The 19,842-nt window shown below is 53.5% G+C and overlaps 1 protein-coding gene across 1 annotated transcript in view; it reads left to right on the top strand.

Annotated features, from left to right (window-relative positions):
- Window positions 1–19,842, top strand: part of SYN3 (synapsin III) — a 409,092-nt gene that overhangs the window by 369,641 nt on the left and 19,609 nt on the right. The window contains exon 8 of the mRNA XM_028531935.2: window positions 15,832–15,974. Within this exon, the coding sequence (XP_028387736.1) occupies window positions 15,832–15,974 (143 nt within the window). The remainder of the gene's footprint in view (window positions 1–15,831; window positions 15,975–19,842) is intronic.

Genomic DNA, 19,842 nt, shown 5'->3' with positions numbered 1-19,842 from the left:
GGGGCGCTACCTTGGGAGATGAGGAAAGCAGGATTAGGCAGAGGGAGGAGTTGAACCACGATGCAGTTACAACGTGGACCTCAGCTGATCCTGCAAGGAGCTGAGATGGACCTTCCGATTGTCCCGAATCATGGCAAGGGGGCCAGACTGGTGAACTCCCGCACCAGTCGGTCCCTGCCCTAGCAATGTGGTGTGAACCTGGGCGAGGCAGCTCCCCTTAGCTGAAGGCGGCTCCGGGAGAGGAACCCAGCTGGGAGCCACAGCTGCCACAACACCAGACGGTGGGGGAACGAGAGCCTCTGTCCTTACGGAGGACCCAGGTGGCACGCTCCAGCCTCCACTGCAGGAGACAGCAGTCTTCTTAGAAGATCTGTCTTGGCCTCGCTTCGTCTCTGCTGGGACCCCCAGCTGGAGGCCGGGGGTGACGTACCCATCCTTCCCCGACACTCTGCTCTGAGCATCCCCGGGTTCCCCTCAACAGCCACGTGAGAGAATTAAACATGAAGGCGCTTGGAAACCACACAAGCAAAGAAATTCCTCCCCGGCCTCTAAGCTTCTGGAACACCTTTGCTGCATTAATTCCTGTCCTATGTGATGACAGTGGGTTATTGTTGGTCTGCCCATTTCCCCAACTACATCCAACCTGGGGTCTAGCATGGCACTGGAGGGGAGGGGGCATGTGTGTGGAGCATAAGAGGAAGTGTGACGTCAGGTAGGAAGAAAGGAAGGGACGAGGAGGGAGAGAGAATGGAAGGAAGGGCCTAGACTCACCTTAAGGACGAGAGGAGGGCTGCCCTGGCCAGGTGGCTTAGTTGGTTGGAGCATTGTCCCATGCACCAAGAGTGTGCCAATGTGCGGGTTCGATCCCCAGTCAGGGTGCATACAGGAGGCGACTAATCAATGACTCTCTCTCTCTCTCATCAGTAAACATATCCTCAGGTGAAGATTTTTAAAAAAGATGAGGAGAGGGCTGAGGAGCAAGTGTGTGTCCCCTGAATGACCACCCAGTCCTGTTCTCCTGGACAGAAAAAGTCCATTGTTCTGGGGACCCTAAGTCCCCCCTGGATTTCCAAACCCATGGCGTCGTGGTGAGGCTCCGGCTCACTGCGTCTCCTCCTACCGCCCTGCCTGTGCTTTCTCAGACCCTTTGCTGGTGCCCTCTAACCTCTCTGACCTCTGAACTCCAGCCCCCCAGGCTTGACCCTCTGGCCCCTTCTCCATCTCTTCTCCCTCCATAGGCTATTTCATTCAGTTCCGTGGCTTTCTGCACCATCTATAATTTAAATTCTCGGGCAAGCCCCCGCTTCTGAACTTGTATGACCCAATGTCCCCCAGGACCTCTGATAGCAGACATAACTGAGCACTGGGTCCCCGCCCCCAAGCCTGCTTTTCCACAGCCTTTTCCATCCGCAGAGGGGAGGCGTGGAGAGGGGTTCCTTCCTTCCAATGGCTTCGACCAAAGCCCCAGAGTCATCATTTATGCCTGCGTTACTTCACGCCCCACATCCTCCCCATCGGCAAAATTTTAAGCTCTGCCTTCAGGTTAGTTCTAGAATCTACCCCCCTGGCCCAGCCACTGGTGTCTCTCCCCTGTGCTCTTTAACTAGGTTTCCAACAGGTCTCCCTGCCTTTCAGTTCTCGCTTTAGTTCCTCACAGCAAAGGGATCCCTTTAACCCCCAAGTCAGACCATGGCGTTCCTCTGCCCAAACCCTCCCCGGCTTCCCCTGCCATTTGCAGTAAAAACGAGAGTCCTCCCACCGGCGTTGAGGCCCCGTGAGACCTGCTGGGCCACGGCTCTGACCTGCCACAGCACTCTGGCCTTGGCCCGCTGGGCTGCATCAGCGCTGGCCTCCTCGCTCCTCGTCAAGTCCACCCAGCGGTCCCAGGTGGACCTGAAGTCCAGGCCCCAGCTCTCCTGCACCCGGGGCAGGCCTGGGACTCGTCCCTTCACTGCCCTCGGGTTCCTGCTCCATGCCGACGGACGAGGGAGGACCCCGACAGGCTGTGTGAAATAATAGCATCTCCACCCGAACCCCCAGTGAGCCCTCACCCCCTTAGCCTAGTTTATCTCCCCCGTAACACTCATCTCCACCTAATATGTCATAGGTTTACTCGTCTACTCACTTCTCGCCCGGCTCTAGCGTTGTATCCCTGGTCCCTCCAACAGTGCCTGGCTTATAGTGGAGGCTCAGTAATTATTTGTCAAATGAACAGCTGGGCTTTGCAGTGAGAGAGACCTTGGTTACAATCTCAGCACTTCCGTACCCCAGCCCTGAGGCCTGCAGCCAATTATATACCCTTGCTGGGCCATAGTTTGTTCCTGTGTGAGATGCAGAAAGAATAGTACTGTGTAAGTGCTTCATTGTTATGAAGGCTAAGTGAGTTAACATACAGCTGTTAGAACAGCACCTGGCATATAAAAAGCATTCATGAAGGGTGGCTGTTATTATTATCCATCATCCTTGTTATTACAAGCATCATTATTATTTATTCAGAGGATGAGTCACATGGTCCCAGCCCAGGGCCCAGTCCCAGCCCAGGGCCCCACCCCAGGGCCCCCAGCCTCTTCTCTCCAGCCAGAGGTGGGTGGGTGATTCCGGTGGTGGCAGCCTGCCCTGTGAGTCAGCCCGGAGCCTCAGCCATGCTGGGGTCCCCTGACCCAGGCTGCCTTGGCCGAGGGGCCCCAGGAGTGAGTCATCAGGGCCCCAGTGTCAGCTGGGGGATGCCTCGGCTGTGGAGTGTAGCAGGCTGAGCCCGTCCTCCCTCCCCATGTCCTTCCAGGAAGGGCCTGGGCACCTGCCCCGCTGTGTTCTCAGGTGGTGTGCACTCTGCCAGCAAAGCCAAGTCCATCTGTCAGTAGAGCTGGCAAAGGGAAGATAAGTGGGGAAAGGGAAAAGATAGGAAAGAGAAAAAACATGAGAAGAGAAAGTTGCCTCCACCCTTTGCTTTCTAAGCAGGACAGGGTCACGGGCAGGTCACGGGGTCTGCACTCACCAGGCCTGGGTCTGAGTCCCCCATCGCTCCACCTACCAGCTGAGCCACCCTGGACAAGCCCTTCATGTCTCTGAGTCTCCACTGGGAAGTGGGGAGGACAACATCTCCCTCTCCGGGTCCCTGGGAGGATTCTCGGAGTGGACATATGCTGTCTTCCCGTCCTGAACCCTCCACGGAGATTGCTCCGATCTGTCCCGTGAGGTCTCTGAGTTTCGGTCACTTTTGCAAAAGGCGAGAAGGAATCCCCTCTCTCCCCACGTTCCTCCTAACTCCGCCTGCCCCCACCTCCCCCAGGAAGGGAAGGGGCCAGTCTAATTCATCCTTTCTTCCTTCCTTCATTCAGCAGCTCTTTATTAAGCACCTACTGCATGCTGGGCCCCGTGCTGAGCACTGGGTAAGAAACCGTGGACGAGGCAGACCGTATATACGTGATCACATAAACACAGCATCATAAACTGTACTCAGGGCTGGGCAGAAGAACAGACTGTTAGAAGAGAGAAAAACGTGATGGAGCTGTCAGAGAAAACCGCCGAGCTGGTGACATTTAAGCAAAGATGTGGAGAATGAGAATGAGCTACAGTGCAAGGAACAGGACAGAAGAACCTTCCAGAGAGAGAGAGAGAACAGCATAGGCCGAAGCCCCAAGGCGGGAAGGAGCTGGGGTTTAGGAGGTGCCCAAGGCCCGGGGTGCAGAGTGTCCCGGGGCAGAGCAGACTGGCCAGCGCTGGGCTCAGCCCCTGAACTTGCCTCCTCTGAGGGTCACAGCCTTGCCCCGACTACTTCCTCGGCCTGAAAAAATTGTTCCCCTTATACATTTTTTCCAGTTTTACAGTTGTTTACAGAGACAGGGCTTACGGGGGTATGTCACAGCTGAGAGTCCTGGGGGTTGTTTTTGAAGATTAGATGAGCTCATATAGGTAAATTGTGTTGTCCTCTCCTGGGTACATAGTTGGTGCTCACTAAAAAGTAGGGAAGATGGCTTGAAAGAATGAGTGTGAAAATACTGACATACGTAAAGCCCCATAACATGACCCACAGTGAATCGTTATTTTGCGATTTAAAAGGGAAGAGAAGCTTTGGATTTAAATTCACCCTTCTCTCCATAATCATTACCAAAAAAGCTGGGGTGGAGGCCAGCACCCCATCTGGGAAACCTTCCCTGTCCCCCCACAGCATAGCTCAGGGCCCCTGTCCCGCACACCCCCAGCCCCTGAGGTGGCCTCTGTGGTAGCATCATCCCCTCCACTGAATTGTCTGTCTGTCTCTCCCCTATGGAGCTCCGCAGTGACACAGACTGTGCCCTAATTATGTGTTTAATACAATGCTGGAGCCCTGGCTGGTGCAGCTCAGTGGACTGAGCGTGGGCTGCGAACCAAAGCATCGCAGGTTCAATTCCCAGTCAGGGCACATGCGTGGGTTGCAGGCCACAGCCCCCAGCAACTGCACATTGATGTTTCTCTCTCTCTCTCTCTTTCTCCCTCCCTTTCCTCTCTAAAAATAAATAAAATCTAAAAAAAATTTTTTTAAAGAAATTCAAGAAAATTTAAAATATAATAATACAATGCTGGAGCATTTCATTTTATTTTATTTCAGATAGGTTTAAGGACGGCCCTAAAGAGCAAGCTGACTCTCTCTCACTAACCCTATGCGCGCAGAACGTGATCCTGGTGAATCCGTCTTGAATCCAGTTTATACCCTCTTCACAAGTATAATGTGCATTTCATGTCCCTAAAACACAGACTGGTTTAACCTACAGACGGGTTCATGGGATCCTCTGCCCCCAGGGGCTTCTCAGATGTACATTTCCTACGAGAATGCTGTAGGTTTTCTCCCAGGGATGTTCCCCAGAGACTTCTGTTATTTACTGCTAGGGGGGAGTGTCAAAGGTCATCCATAACACTAGGCCCCTGGTTCCCAAACCCTGCGTGCAGGTGTCCTGGGGCAGCCCGGCATAGTTTAAATTTTCCAGAGAAATAGCAGTTCTTGGCACCTGGCAGATACGTGCAAATCACTGGCTGAGGGAGCTCACAGTTTCAGCATCAGATCGCCATGCGCTCCCTTCCAAGCTGGGGCGTCGCACCCTTGCAAAGCTGGGTTTGTGGTGCTGTTTACGTTACAAAGCACGTACCCTGTGAAAATCCGTGTGCGATAGGAAGTGAGGGGGGTGGTGTCTGCACCAAGTGTGAGGTTTGAGAGTTTGTGCAGTGCCTGCCAAACACACACATTCCATTAGTAATTGTCATTATTTAAAATGAAATAAAAATATCGTGTGTGTGTGTGTGTGTGTTTCAAATAATTGCCAAGTTGTTGGGACATAAATCCTTATCAAGCTATTTAGCTCTAACTACTTAGTAAATGAAAGTGCTCAGTATTTCTGTTGGCCCAAAAGGAACACCATGAGATAATTCTTGAGATGGGAGCTGTGAACCCAGAAAGTTTGGGAACGCCTGCGTTATTGGGTTATTTGCAACTTTCAGCTTGCGTCTCCCAAAGCTTTTGGTGCTGGGCTCAGGAGCTGAGTCTGAACCAAACAGCTTGAGAGCCCAGCAGCTGCGAGGCTGGAGAGAGCCTAGTGGGGGTGAGGCAGAGAGATGCAGCCTGCCCCCCTCCGCCCCACCGAACCGGTTTTCTGATGAACAGATGCCACTTCAGGATGAGCTGGATGCACGTCTTCCTGCGATGAAAACGGAGAAACAAGCCTCCATTTGTGCGGCGAGGTTATGGCCTTATTATCTCCAACTAGGAGTGGCCTGCGTCTCCAGCTGGCCCTGCCGGCTGCTGCTTGCCAGGAAGGGAGAACACGGAGCAAGTGTTCTGAAGCTCCAGCTATTATTGTTGGTAGAGAGCCTCCCAGCTTTTAGCTCGTTCATAAATAACCCGGTTCAGTAAATTGCCTCATGCGCTTATCGGCTGTTTGAGAAAAACAACTTGTCTGAGCCATCCCACCTGGAAGGGGCACGCTCCAGACCCGGCCCCCCATAGGAACTTGACTGAGACGGATTCGGACGGGGGGAGACTTCACTGAAATAGGGCAGTGGGCTTCCTTCAGTTGCTCATGTGTCTCCGTCTTGAGAGTAATTACATACCATTACCTGGGAAGGATCTTGGCCCCGTTTCCTGAGTTGACCTCTGAGGGGACATTGGATTGAAGAGCGTGAGTCCCTATTGGCCCTCGGCTTCCACAGGGTGTCAGGCTCAGATTTCCGTTCATGTTTGTGAGCCTCTTTCCAACAGGCAGCGCCAGCCCCAGGGCCATTGCACGGCCTTACCCTCTGCCCAGACTCCCTTCCCCCGGCTAGCACCACCACTGGCCCCTTCATCCATTCTTTCAGCAGATACGTATCGAGGACCCACTGCGTGCCAAGCACTATGCTGGGTGTTAGGGTTATAAGAGGGAATGGTGATGATAGTTACCACCCATCAAGTGCTTGTGATGAGCCAAATGTTCTTCTGAACCATTTATATGTAATATCTCATGTAATACTCAACAACCATTCAACGTTCAACAACAATCCAGCAAGTGATCCACATGTGATATGGAGTAAATACTTTATATCAACAGGTCATCCACATTTTGCTGATAAAGAAAGGGAGCACAGAGAGGCTAAGCAACTACCCCGAAGTCACACAGCTAGTAAGTGAGAGAGCTGGGACTTGAGTTTGCATTCTTAGCTACTCTGTTATGTTGTCTCTCCAGCAAGACACAGGAGGTCCCTGGACACATTGGCTTACATTTTAGTGGAAGACAGAGACAGTGCACACATGAACAGTAACTTCACATAGTCAAAGACTGTAGGGAAAAAGGAATGATAATAAACCAGGGTAATTCCGTAGAGACTTCCCAGAATGGGCAGGGAGGAATAGCTACTTTACATCCACCTCAGTTGGAAAAGCCTCCACTACGGGGTCCTCAGGGTTGAGACCTGAAACACACAGCCACGGGAAGGTGTTCAGGAAAACCGTTCGGAGCAGAAAGAACAGCAAGTACAAAGGCACAGCGGCGGTGGGGCCAGGTTTGGCTGAGAGGGAAAGAGAGATGACAAGGATCCGCATGATCCAGGGTTGCGCCTCGTAGCTCGGGCTTCACACAACTGCCTGGGGAGCTTCCAAAGTACTGATGCCTTGGCCAAGGCCCAGGGATTCTGAGGAAATCAGCCTGAGGTTTTTGGCGTGGACAAGAGAATCTTTAAAGGAGATGGTTGCAGTGGCCCATTGAGGGGTGATGGCAGCTTGGACCGTAGAAGCGGCAGCCCCTCTCTCTCTCTCTCAGCCCCTGCTCCCTCCACACAGGATTTTAAATGGCCCCGGGCTGGCGCCTCCCCAGCACAGCCCCCCTGTGGTCCAGAGGAAGCACTCACACTCTTTGCCTGGGTAACCCAAGGGCTGAGGTGCTCGGCTGCAGGTGGCCTGAGGGGGATTCAGCCCCAGGGCACCAGCCCCAGGGCACCAGCCCCACCCCACTGCTCAAACCCCTGTCGGTCTTGCTGAGGGTCCTGCTGAGGGGTACTGCCGACACCCTTACCTGACACATCAAGAGGAGGAGTAGGCTGCCACAACTTTTTCCAAAGACACCACCATCTCTACATCTTTAATCCCCAGCAATACCACTTTGTCATATCAACGTGAGCGAGTCCACCGGCCCGTGGCCACTGTGGTCTAAGGCATGGCTCCCTCTGGGAGGCGGCATCGGTCTTTGTCTTCTTGCCTTGGCTCTGAGACAGAGCGTTAGCCAAGGTTGTCCAGAGAGGCAGAAGCAATACCAAGTGTGTATATATAGAGAGAGAGAGAAAGAAATTTATTTTAAGGTATTGGCTTACACAATTCCAAGTCCGAAATCTGCAGAGTAGGCTGGCAGGCTGAAGACCCAGGAAGGAGCCGGCATTGCAGTTGGAGCCCACAGGCTGTCTGTCTGTCCATCTTGTTCTCGGGAGAGGTCGGCCTCGTGTTCTGGTCCCTCCCGCGGCCGGTCGGACGAGGCCCACCCAGGTTCTGGAGGGTAGCCAGCGGCACTCGGGGTCCACCTCCTGAAATGTCAATCTCATCTACAACCCTCTCCCACAAACATCCATAATAACGTTTGATCAAAGATCTGAGCACCAGGCTCAGCCAAGTCGACACGTAAAACTAGATATCACACACGGGAGGGGACCCATCTTACTTCCTCTTAAATTGTTATATTCACAGAATATTTCCCAAAGAGCACCCCCCCCAAAAAAATCTAATCACCAAGGGGCCAAGGGTTTAGAGTAAGAGAGGTACTTATTTTTTTCTCCTTTTATACCTTTAAATTAAATTTCCTTTTTATACCTTTGACGTTTTTGCCATAGACATGTGTACATATATATTTTAGTTTTCCAAATAAAAAGCAAACTGTAAAAGGCGGATCAGAGCGATCACTGGATTGCACGTTATGGGCCATCTGCAAACCACTTTCTGCAGACGACGCTTTAAGGGGGTGAGGGAGCCTACGTGCAGGGACATTAGAGGAACCGCAGACAGCACGGCTGGCACTTGATACAATGCACAGCGTCCTCCCCTCCCCTCCGTAGGAGAGACCAGAACGTTACTACACTGACCACGTTAATTCCAAGAATGGTAGTAACTTTTTCTTAGGTGCCTGGCTGTTTTTCCTCTTAGGAAGACTGAATCACGTAACTGACCAGAATTTCCTTTCTGAAACAGACACATAAAAGGGTCACACCCCTGGCCAGACATTGCCACATGCACTTTTAACCTCTGAACACAATTTTATGTCCCCACTGTAGTCCTTTTTTTTTCAAACCTTTTATGATGATAAAAGGTCTTACTTCTTTAGTCCTTTTTTAAAAAACCTTTTATGATGATGGAAAATAAAAATTTTCCAGTGCCACAAAAGAAGAGAAAATGGCCAACCGGATCCCTGTGTAAACAGTCACCCAACCCCAACCACCGGTCGGTGACGGTCAGTTTTACCTTCCGTGCCCTCCCCACGTCCTCTCAAACACCCCCAGCTACTTCTTCATTTTTTGAAGATGACATCGATTTTTCATATTGTAAAATTTGCCCTTCTAAAAAGTACACTACAGTGGGGTTTTTTTTTAAGTATATTCACAAGGTGGAACCCTCCCCACTCTACAATTCCAAGACATCACCACCACCCCACGCCCAGTGGCGGTCACTCCGGTGCCCCCGTGCCCAGTTCCCGACAACCACACATCCAGCTTGTCTTTGTGACTCACCAGATTATTTTGCAACAAATCCCAAAAATCACATCGTTCCACCTGTACCTATTTCAGCGCATATTTCTAAAAACATAAGGACTTTTTAAACACATTCAAATACCATCATTACACCCCAAAACTTAGCAATAATTCTTCGGTATCATCTAATACATAATCCATGTTCCGTAGTCCCCTGTTCACGGATTTGTTCTCGTTGGACCCAAACAAGGCCTTCCTATGCCACTCAGTCAGCATGATGCAAGCCTCTTTTGATCTATAACAGTTTCCTTCCCTCTGGGTTTTTTTTTTCTTTTCATTTATTCGTTGGAAGAAAAAAATGGTTCCTTTCCTGTAGAATTTCCTACGTTCTGAACTTGGCTGATTACAGCTTCATGGTGTTTCTGTAAGGCCTGCATTTGCCTGTAAACTGGGGGTCGGACATAGACACTCGACCTGATTCAGGTTCCGAGTTTTGGCAAGAATACCTTCTAGCTGGTAGTGAGTGTTTCTCTGGTGTATATGGAGACATAGTCATGTCTGACTGTCTCTCTTTTCAGATTGAGGACTGATCTGTGGGTCCAGGGGTGGTCTGCCTGGTCTGTGCATTAAGGAGCTCCCCATCGGCCTTTCCCAGTGGCCTTGGCCTTGATCCATATTGCCTAGATCTGTTATTGCGTTAGGAGGACTATTGCAGAAGGGTGAGGTTATAATGCTCTTACTGCTTCTGCATTTAGGAGCTGGAATTCATCTACAAAGTAGAACCTTTCCTTATTAATTAGGATAATTATACAAGAAGTAGATTTGTAGCTGGATGCATAACTAACCGTGTTAAGAAGTGTTGAGCCCTGGCTGGTGTGGCCCAGTGAATTGAGCACCAGTCTGCTAACCGAAAGGTCGCAGGTTTGATTCCCAGTCAGGGCACATGCCTGGGTCACGGGCCAGGTCCCCAATTGGGGGCACACGAGAAGCAGCCAATTGATGTCTCTCTGGCACATCGATGTTTCTGTCCCTCTCTTTTCCCTCCATTCCTCTCTCTCTAAAAATAAAAGGTGTTGGTTGATGTTTCAATGTCAGCAAAGAATCTCAATGGTTATCCAAGTAAAGAAAACCAACTTTTATTGAGTGACTGCTGGGTGCAAGACACTGTGCAAAGGAGGTCCCTGGACATTCATTATAATTTAATTTAAAAATCGTGATAATTTTGCAAAGTAGTTGTTATCATCACATGCAACAGATAAAGAAACTCAAGCTCAGAGAAGTAACTTAAATAAGGTCAAAGAGCTGGAATTAGGTGTAGGAAGGGTGCACCAAAATCACGGGTGTGGGGTGAGCTGAGAGGGATCCTCAACAGATTGGCGACAGAGTCAACAGCGGGAGATGAGAGGACAGAGGAAAGTGTGACAGCTTCACAGTTATCCCCACGTGAAAACCTGCTCTGGGAATAAAATCACTGGCATCTAAGCTTCTAGAGACATGGATTCTGGGGATCGTGTGTTTAAAAATGACCTGGAGATATTAGCTTAGACAAGGTCCCATATGGATCTTAGAAAAGGTGCCATTGCATTCAGTCGTATTAATAAGCGAGATCATTAATAGGCTCAAGCCTCCCTGGGATAACAGTCATAAATCTTGCATTCCCTATGGCATCCCCAGCCTCCAGCATCATATCTGCAAAAACACTGGGTAATTATCTGGCTATAACGGGCACTCAAAACATACCTGTGATGCTTACATGTATTTATTTCATCATTAAGCAAATGCACGGACCTGTTATTCCCTGAGTGCTGTTGTAAGTGCTAGAAATACCGTGTTCTGCAGAGCTTACATTCCAGTGGACCAGCGGGGAGGAAAGACAACGAACAAACACATAGATCGCTGTGCGAAGTGGTGACTTTAAATTTTTTTAAAGTAGGAGGAAAGGGATGAGAGAAAGCCATGGAGAGGGCAAGGGGAAGGATGGGAGAGGAGAAGGGGAGGGAGCAAAGGTAGATAGGGGGAAGGAGAGGAGAGGAGAGGAGAGGAGAGGAGAGGAGAGGAGAGGAGAGGAGAGGAGAGGAGAGGAGAGGAGAGGAGAGGAGAGGAGAGGAGAGGAGAGGAGAGGAGAGGAGAGGAGAGGGAGGCGTGTGGGTGAGTCTTCAGAGTCAAGGACTTCACTGGGACTTCACGGGGGTCCCAACACAGGGGCACACATTCATAACCTTGAGTCACAGTTTATTTAGGACATTCTGTTGTCAGCTTGTGTCTGGGACCCCTCGGAGGGGGTTCCAGCTAGTAATCAAAGCGGATGCCAAGACCCCTCGCCAGGCCAGCAGCCGTCCCACCACCCCTGTGGCTGCTCCTCCCCAGCACCCTTTCCCTTGCCACCCCCAGCCTTTGTGCCTGAGGACCCTGCCAGAGTCCCCTCTGGCACCCACCCACCCACCTGGCTTCAGGCCACTGGTCCCCTTCTCCGGAGTCCCTGCCTTCCTCAGATTCTCAAGGGGTCGTGGTAGAATTCACTCCGAGCATTTTCAGAAACCTGTCTTCCTGCGACACGTTTTCTTTGCCTTTTTCCAAGCTCCCTTATGTTTCTTTTTATTCCCTTGCCCCGTCCCAAGCTATGAGCAGATCGGTAGCCAATCTCCTTCAGCTCAACCCAGCCAACATGTTTAGAGCATCCTGAATGCGCCACTGGGAAGGAGACACGCTGTCCGTCCCGGAGAAGCTCGCAGTCTAATGGGAGACAGACATGGGTGAGGGCAGGTGTGCAGTCGGTTTTACGGGGCCCGACATTATACAGTTTGGAGGCCCTCTGCAAGGAAAAGAACATAAAATTAGCCCTGGCTGGCGTAGCTCAGTGGGTTGAGCTCGGGCTGCAAACCAAAGCATTGCAGGTTCGATTCCCAGTCAGGGCACATGCCTGGGTTGCAGGCCATGGCCCCCAGCAACTGCACATTGATGTTTCTCTCTCTCTCTCTTTCTCCCTCCCTGCTCTCTCTAAAAGTAAATAAATAAAATCTTTAAACGATATAAATAAATATCAAAAAGTAAAAAAAAAGAGCATAAAATTGCTGGGAACCTTGGGCCAGGGCCTCTGCTGGGGTTCTGGAAAAGCCCACGCCTGAGAGTCCGGCCTTACACGCTCACTCCTGGAGAGGACAGGCTGAGCACCCCCACCGCAGACACCAAGTGACAAGAGGAGAAAAGCGTTTGCAGAGGGAGGATGGACTGGCCACCACTTCATCAACTACTTAATTAAATCAGCCTCGACACTTCTGCCTTCTCTCTCTGCTCTCTTTTGTCTGCGCTGCGGACACACGAACGCATGCACCACACCTCAGCAAATATTGACTCAGGGCTCCTCTCGCGATCGGGACAGAGTTCAGCAGCTGTAACAAAGGCCTAAGGTGGCTGAAACAAAGCAGGACTTTCTCTCTGACATAATGGTCTGGCCCAAAGCTGCCCAGGGCTGGTGTGCAAACTCCTTGGTTTCAAGGACCCAGGCTCCTTGGATCCTGCAGCTCATTCATTCCTGGAACGATGCTCTTCTGCCACAAGGTCAAAGACGGCCCACGCTTCAGGCGGCAGGCAGAGGGAAGGAGGAAGTGAAGACCTAGAAGTTCAGCCCCCACTTCAGTTCACATCCTATTGGCCAAAATGTGGTCCGTGGCCACACATGGGTGCCAGGGTGATGGAGGAGTGTAAGGCTTATTCCAGGCGGGCATGTGCCCCCAGAGCAGCGAGTTTCAAGACTATGGAAGAAGAGAATGGATGCTGTGGACCAGACACCTCCGAGACAGCCTGCCTTGTGTGCTGTGCTGTCTGGGAAACCCAGGCGCGGAAGTTCCGGTCCTTTCCGAGCCACCAGTGACAACACTGGATTATTAGACAAGCCGTCACCACAAGTTCTCCCCCCACCCCCAACACCCTTGCACTTTATTAACTCTGACTCTCTCTACCGGACCCCAACTGGTGGCTGAGGATAAAATGCTGTGACTATGGAAGGGGTTGTCGGAGGAGGTGGAGGCGATCCGGACGGTGAAGGAGCAGCCAGGAACGAAAGGATGAGAACCAGAAGAAAATCCTGTTCCACGAAGTTCGCCAGTTTCAGAGGCCACAGAGCAGCAGAGCAGGACGAGGGTCAAAGGGGTCTATCGGATTCGCCGATGAGGAGGTCAAAGGTGGCATTCGCCAAACCAGGTTCAGTGCGGGGGTGGAGAGTGAAGGCTGAAGAAGTGGGTTCAGGAGTGGGTGGGAAATCAGGGTGACGAGGCAGAGGAAACAGTGAGGGACTGGGGTATTGAAAAGCAGGAACCATTGGAGGAGAATGGAGGACCCGTGCCGTGTGGATCCAAAGGTTGAGGAATCAGCTGAGAACCAAGATGAGAAATACATGGTAGAAACAGAGTTTGGCTGCTTTACCAAAGATCAAAGTAACAACCGCTTACGCCCAGTTAAGGTGCGCTTGTCTTTGATGTAAGATGCTGAGCACACGCAGTCGAAGGGCTGACTGGGGGCTCCGCGATGCTGGGAACCCAGGTTCCTTCCGTCTCATGACTCAGTCATCCTTAACGTGCGGCTTCCATCCTGTGGTCCGGGAAGGCATCTCCAGCCCCCACCACCCGGTCTGCACCCCAGCCAGGCAGAAGAACCGGAAGGGAAAGGGAAAGCAAAGATTCCCTTTGTCTTCAACGCACCACCCCCACAGTTTGCTCACATTGTGTCTGCATTTTCATTGACCAGACTCCGAGACTTGGCCATTTCTACCTGTTAGAGAGGCTGGAACAAAGTAATCTTTAACCAAGATACCAGATGCTCAGATAAAACTGAGGGGTCCTATTTCTGTAGGAGGAGGGGACAGCAAGCGGTCAGCCCTAGACATCCTAGAACAAAGGGGAGGTTCGGCCACGAGTGGGAGCAGGCACAAGGTCACCAGCACGGGGACAAAGAAAGGCTGATGGGCTTGGAAAGGAATGGGAAATAGGGAAGTCTTGCCTGGTCACCCTTAAGTTCCCTGCAAAGCGGGACTCAGGGGTCATTGCTGAGAGCCGAGAAGGGAGGTTTGCCGATCCTCTGTCCCCATTGCCGTCTGCGGTCTGCGGGGCGGTGGGGGAAGAGCAGCCTTGTAGACACACTGAGACACTTCACACAGCGGCTGTGCCTTGGGAGCCCGTTGGTTGCATTCCCAGCTCTGTGCTTAGCTGCTCTGTGGCCTTGGACAAGGCCAGAAATCTCAGTTTCCCTGTCAAATGGTCGTTTTCATGCCACCCTGCCTGTCTCACAGCCCTGTTTTGGGTCCCACAGGGGGGCCGTGAGGAAGCCCTATAAGTACGGGAGGCGGGGTACCCATGAGTGGGCAGCATCATGGAGAAACGGAATTGTCAGGGTGATGCTGAGCCTCGAAGGGGGAGGCAGGAAGGAGCTAGAAGGAGAGGTTGTAGGGACAGGACAGCCTCCCACGCAGGCTGCCAGCACCTGCCCGGCCCCTCCAGGGGGCCTGGGCTCTGGCCCACCTCTGGCCCAGCATCAGACCCCTTCTGTGGTCCAGGTGAGGGTGACAGGGTAGGGGACAGCCCACCCAGCTGTCTGTAGCCACCGGGAGTCAGCCTGTGTTCTGTCTTAAATTGCCGTCAGAGCCTTGGCCTCATCCCCTGCACTTGGCCTTGGAGTCTCTCCAGGGACCTCTCCCTGACCTCAGGGGCACCCCTCGGTGTTCCTGGCCTTAGGCCTGTAAACAGTGTGAGTTTCTCCCCCAGGCCTTTGGCCTAGCAGAGCTAGCCTTGCCCAGTGCGTGTGCGCTCACGGACACACACACACTGCCTGCATGCACAAGCACCACATCCGACACGCCACCCATGCAACACATCACACACATCACACACGTGCAAACACGCCACGTGCATACACCACAAACTATCCATCTGGGGTTGCCCTGGATCCTCGTATTTCTGAAACTGATAACTGAGTGATTTTATTCTCCCACCAACTCACACACACACAACCCACATACACACGCCCTCCACATGCACACACCACACACACACTCACACACTCCCTTCTTTCTGACTGGTGTCTACCCCGTGCCACACCCTTCTGTTCAGCCTTCTGTACGACTGTTTTGTGATTTTGTCTGAAACACAGATTGGTCTTCTTTCTACTGTAAAGCCCTCTCCTTCCCTCAGGGGCTGTCCAGAGCCTTCAGGGAGCCCCTTACTGAGCTACTGAGGACCGTTCTCTGCCCTATAGTTTGTTCTCCGATGACCCCCCTCCAGCCATCCCCCACCTTCCTGCCCCGTCGGCCGGTCAGCACCTATTGCCCATCCCCCCACTTCAAGCGGCTCCTTCTTTCTCTGCTTTGCCCTTCCTCAGTCCTCTCCGGAGAGTCCCCTGCTGTGCAGTCCATCTGAAAATCCAATTTTTCTTCCAAACACGGTTCAGCCCTCACCTCTCCTATAAGGACTCCCGTGACTCCCCAAGTAGTGGCCCCTTCCTCTTCTACAGGCGGGCAGCGGAATGACCTGTTTCCTAGGTTCGTGTCCCCTGCTGGGTGGGGGACCTTCTCCAGGTCACTATGTATGGAGCACCGGATCCCGGCCCTGGGTGGGTGCTCGGTGGCCACCCAGTGGGTGGCACTCGCCTTCTCCTGCTCCCACACAGATCAAAGTAGAAAACCAGCACGACTACCAGGACATCACCAGCATGGTGGCGATGGCCAAGACCTACGCCACCACCGAGGCCTTCATCGACTCCAAGTACGACATCCGCATCCAGAAAATCGGATCCAACTACAAGGCTTACATGTGAGTCCTGGTGGGGCTGGGGGGATGGGGGGGCGGAGGGGAGGGAGGAGGGAGGGCCCCAGGCAGAGCCCCATCAGCACAGCACCGGTCTCCCCGCTGTCTCCGTCCCAGGCCGCTTCCCTGGTCTCTGCAGCGGACAGCTGACGTTCCCTCGTGTCCACCCGAACGAGGGCTGTCTGCCCAGAGGAAGGAAGTCACGTGGCACATTGGGGGGAACGTCAAGTACATGCAACACGTATGTCATAGGAGACAAGACCGAGAGAGAAACCTGGGGACAAACCAGGGAAGGCCTTGAAGGCCTTGCTGAAGGTTTTAGGTTTTCCTCTGTTCTGTTCCCAGCAGAGAAGTGACAGAAAGGTGGCTCTGGGGCCGTGGGCTGCAAAGGGCTCTCTCTGGAACTGATAAGACCAGTTAGGAGACTGTGTCGGACGTCCCCGGCTGCCAGCAACAGAGACCACACGGGCCTCACTTGACGGAGCTTTATAAAGGGGATTTATTAGGAAGCCACGGACGTTCAGAAGCTCGAAACAAACTAGCAAGCAGACAAAATCACTCAGTTACCAGTTTCAGAAATCTGAGGATCCAGGGCAGCCAGAGGCAATAGACCGTCCTCATGGCGCCCCGAGCGGGAAGTGGATCTGCCCTGAGCACGTCCGGGGCTCATGTCAAAGTTGTGATTCCATGGACACAGTCTGATTAGCCCGACTCTGGTGCAGAGGGCCACCAGACGCCGTGGGGCCTGAGCAGGGCGTTCCCCAGGGGAAGTAGAGGTGCCGTGGACATGGGGGAAGGAAGGAGAGACAGAACATCAGACACGTCCACCCCAGGGGGGCTCAGGCCCAGGGTGACTCGCACTGGAGCCGCGGCTGTGAGGATGCGTGGGAATTCTCGGCGAGCTGGGAGGGCCAGTCTTTAGAGACCTCTTATCTGCTCCAAGGCTTCTGTCTCTCTCTTTGGAATGTTGTTGTTGTTGGTCCCACTTGAAATGATGAGGCCCCGGAGAGCCAGCCAGTGCCTGTTTGCCAAGCACTGATGGAGCCCGGGCCGTGTGGATGGCTCCATCCCGGGGAACCGCAATGGTTGGCTGCGGACGGCTGGAAATCTCCAGGCACTTGTGCGCACTGGAGTTTGTGTTCTAGGTCAGGGTCAGCAAACCGCAGCCCACAGGCCACGTCCAGCTGCCACCTGGTTCTGTAAATAAAGTTTTGTCCATCACAGCCTTACACATCCATCGAGGTATGAGCTAGGGTTGCTTTTGCGCCCCCTGCATTGCCTGGACCAGGGGCCAGCAGGTTTTTCTGTAGAGGGCCAGAGGGCAGCTTGGGGCGTGGCAGGCCGTGTAGCCTCTGTTGTAATAAGTCCACTCAGCGTCCACCGGGGAAGCGGGAGAGGGTGCAGGCCGTTGACCGGCTTCCTCCAAAGGGACGGAGCCAGTCCTTGAGGAGCGCTTCTGCCCTGTCCTGCCCATCACTCTCTTCCACCCGGGGGCCAGCCAGACCCGTCACCACTCTGGGATGTCCTCGGGTGCAGACGCCACCTCCCCCCGCCCCCTCAGAGTTAGGGAGCGTTCTCCTGCGGCGGTCCAGCGCATCCCGGAAACCTCCACCGTCCGCCCCGATGTCACCGTCCTCCTCTCCTCATTGTTCGAGTTCCCACTTGACATTGACTACACCTTGTCCCAGTTTCTCTGCTCGAGGATTACCTCATCGCTGCATTCTTTATGCCCAGCCTTTCTTCCCTGACAGCTCCCATTTGTCATTAGTTACAGCATCTCCTGGCCCCTGCGCTGGCCCGCGCCCGAGGGAGGGGGCTCGCAGCTGGCCTCGGGGTGGAACACCCTCTCCGCCCCTGACCGCTCTCCCTGCCTTCCCGCCCACTTGCTGCCCGGCCCTGGGGCCTCTGAGCTCCTCGCTGCCGGAGTGTCCTTTATAGGTCGGCTCAGCCTGCAGACCTGCGAGAGGTGTGTGGGTGCCTTATCCCAGGCACACACACGCGTATCTGGAATTATTTCTGTCTAACAATATCGTCCGTGTCTAAAGCTAAATCGAGATCATAGTGAGGCCTCAGACTTTCATCTCGAGCCGCATGGTTCATTTTAGCTTCCCAGGACTTCCCGGCCGACGGGGAAGATCCTGGCTGCCGCCATCCGCCGTCCGCCATCCACTGCCTCATTTGTGAAAATCCCAGTGTGCGTGGGCGGCTGCAGAACCGTGGACCCTCAGCTCTACGAAGAACGCACTACCAACCGCGGCGCTGGGCTCACGCACAGCTCCCTCCGAGTTCAGCCACAGTCTCCCCGCATTTCCGCCGTTCCTTCCGCCAGCTCCTCTACCCCCGGCCCCGCCCCCTTCACCGAGGGGGTCAATGTCCTACATTTGCAACATAGATCGCTCCTTTTGTGGGTCTACAGTCCATCATACATTCCGGCAGCTGCATTGCTTCGGGGCCAACCGGCCCTTCACCCCAAGCCTGCGACGGGCTGTGCCCCAGACAGTCAGAGTTAAGAGCATGGGGTTTCTCAGATACGGGCTAGTGGCTTCTGCCACTAAGTGGGGATGATGATAAAGTAATGCCCGTCTCCTTAGGCTCAGTGAGGCTGAAACAAGCCAGGGCTCCCGAAGCCCTGAGACTGTGTCTCACACACGGAAAGCACTCGGTGAACGTCAGCTCTCACCCCCGTTATCTTCTTGGAGGGAGAGCGGTCTGGCCCCGCTCCTGCTGCTCCTGCTGCTCCTGGCATGGCAGTGCCTGCCCTTCTTGTTTCCACTCTCTGAGAAAGAGTCGGAGCACCCATTGCGCTAAGAGATTTATGGGAATATTCCCTTTCATCTACATAATTACGCTGTAAGGACGGTACTTTAGTTCCCATCTTACCAATGAGAATAAAGAGTCAGAGATGCCAACTGCGGTGACACAGACACGAACTGCTGGACCGAGAGTCACGGGTCCTCTGTCTGACTCTCGCCAGTGTGCACCCTGGCTCGCCCGGGGGGAGACCCCACTGTGGCAGTCCCCACTCACCCCGCAGACTCATCTCGACGGCCGCCTTCCGGGGTCACAGAAAGTGACGCTGGTGGCTTCTGTGCGTCCCCAGAGCTCTCCTCTCCCTATGCGGACTGATACCGCTGCCATGCCTGGACTTGGGTGTTCGAGAGCAGCCTGAGGAGGGGTCCCCTCTGCACCCTCAGACCATTCCCCGGGATGTCAGGGGGCCCCGTGAGTGTTCGCCAAACTGCACGGAGTTCAGCTGAGCTCACATGAATGAAGCTGAACCGGCAGGAAGCGTATCGGCGTCCCTGCTTATCAATGCCCCTCAGCAGTCATGACTCCCGTAATCCGCCATCCGTTATTCTCCGCTCTCCTCAGATACACTGTCTCTTCTCTCTTCTAGGAGAACATGTGTTTGTAGTAGTTCCTCTTCCCCGCCACCCTTTCATCTCAGTCTTACGCCTGCCCTGAGCCATGAAACAAACGGCTTTACCTCTGCCGCTTTGTTTACACTCAGTCAGCCTTTGCTGAGTGTGCGTCAGCCATCAGGAATGGTTTGTGTGCATCCACAGCCCCTCACTCACCTGCTACGGGCCGGGTCCCTCTGGACACCGGGGGAGGAGTCAGACATGGCCCCTGCCCTCAGGGACAATGAGACGCTGAAGCAGCCATTGCAGACCGCAGCAGCGGGACTGAACGTCGGGGTAGGGGGAGTGTGGGAGGGTCTACGCCTGATGGGGAATGTGGGCTGCCAGGAAGTCGCCTTTCAGGCACAACCTGAAAGAGGAGTAGGACTTAGGGAGGGAAAGATGGAGACAAAGCCTGGATCAGGCGAAGGGAAGAGGGGGTGTGGAGGCCCCGACACAGGAAAGCACCGTGG

Source organism: Phyllostomus discolor, chromosome 2 (genome assembly GCF_004126475.2).
Source record: "Phyllostomus discolor isolate MPI-MPIP mPhyDis1 chromosome 2, mPhyDis1.pri.v3, whole genome shotgun sequence".
Lineage (NCBI taxonomy): Eukaryota > Metazoa > Chordata > Mammalia > Chiroptera > Phyllostomidae > Phyllostomus > Phyllostomus discolor.
Note: the sequence above shows the minus strand (reverse complement) of the source record. Positions and strands in the feature narration are given on the sequence as shown.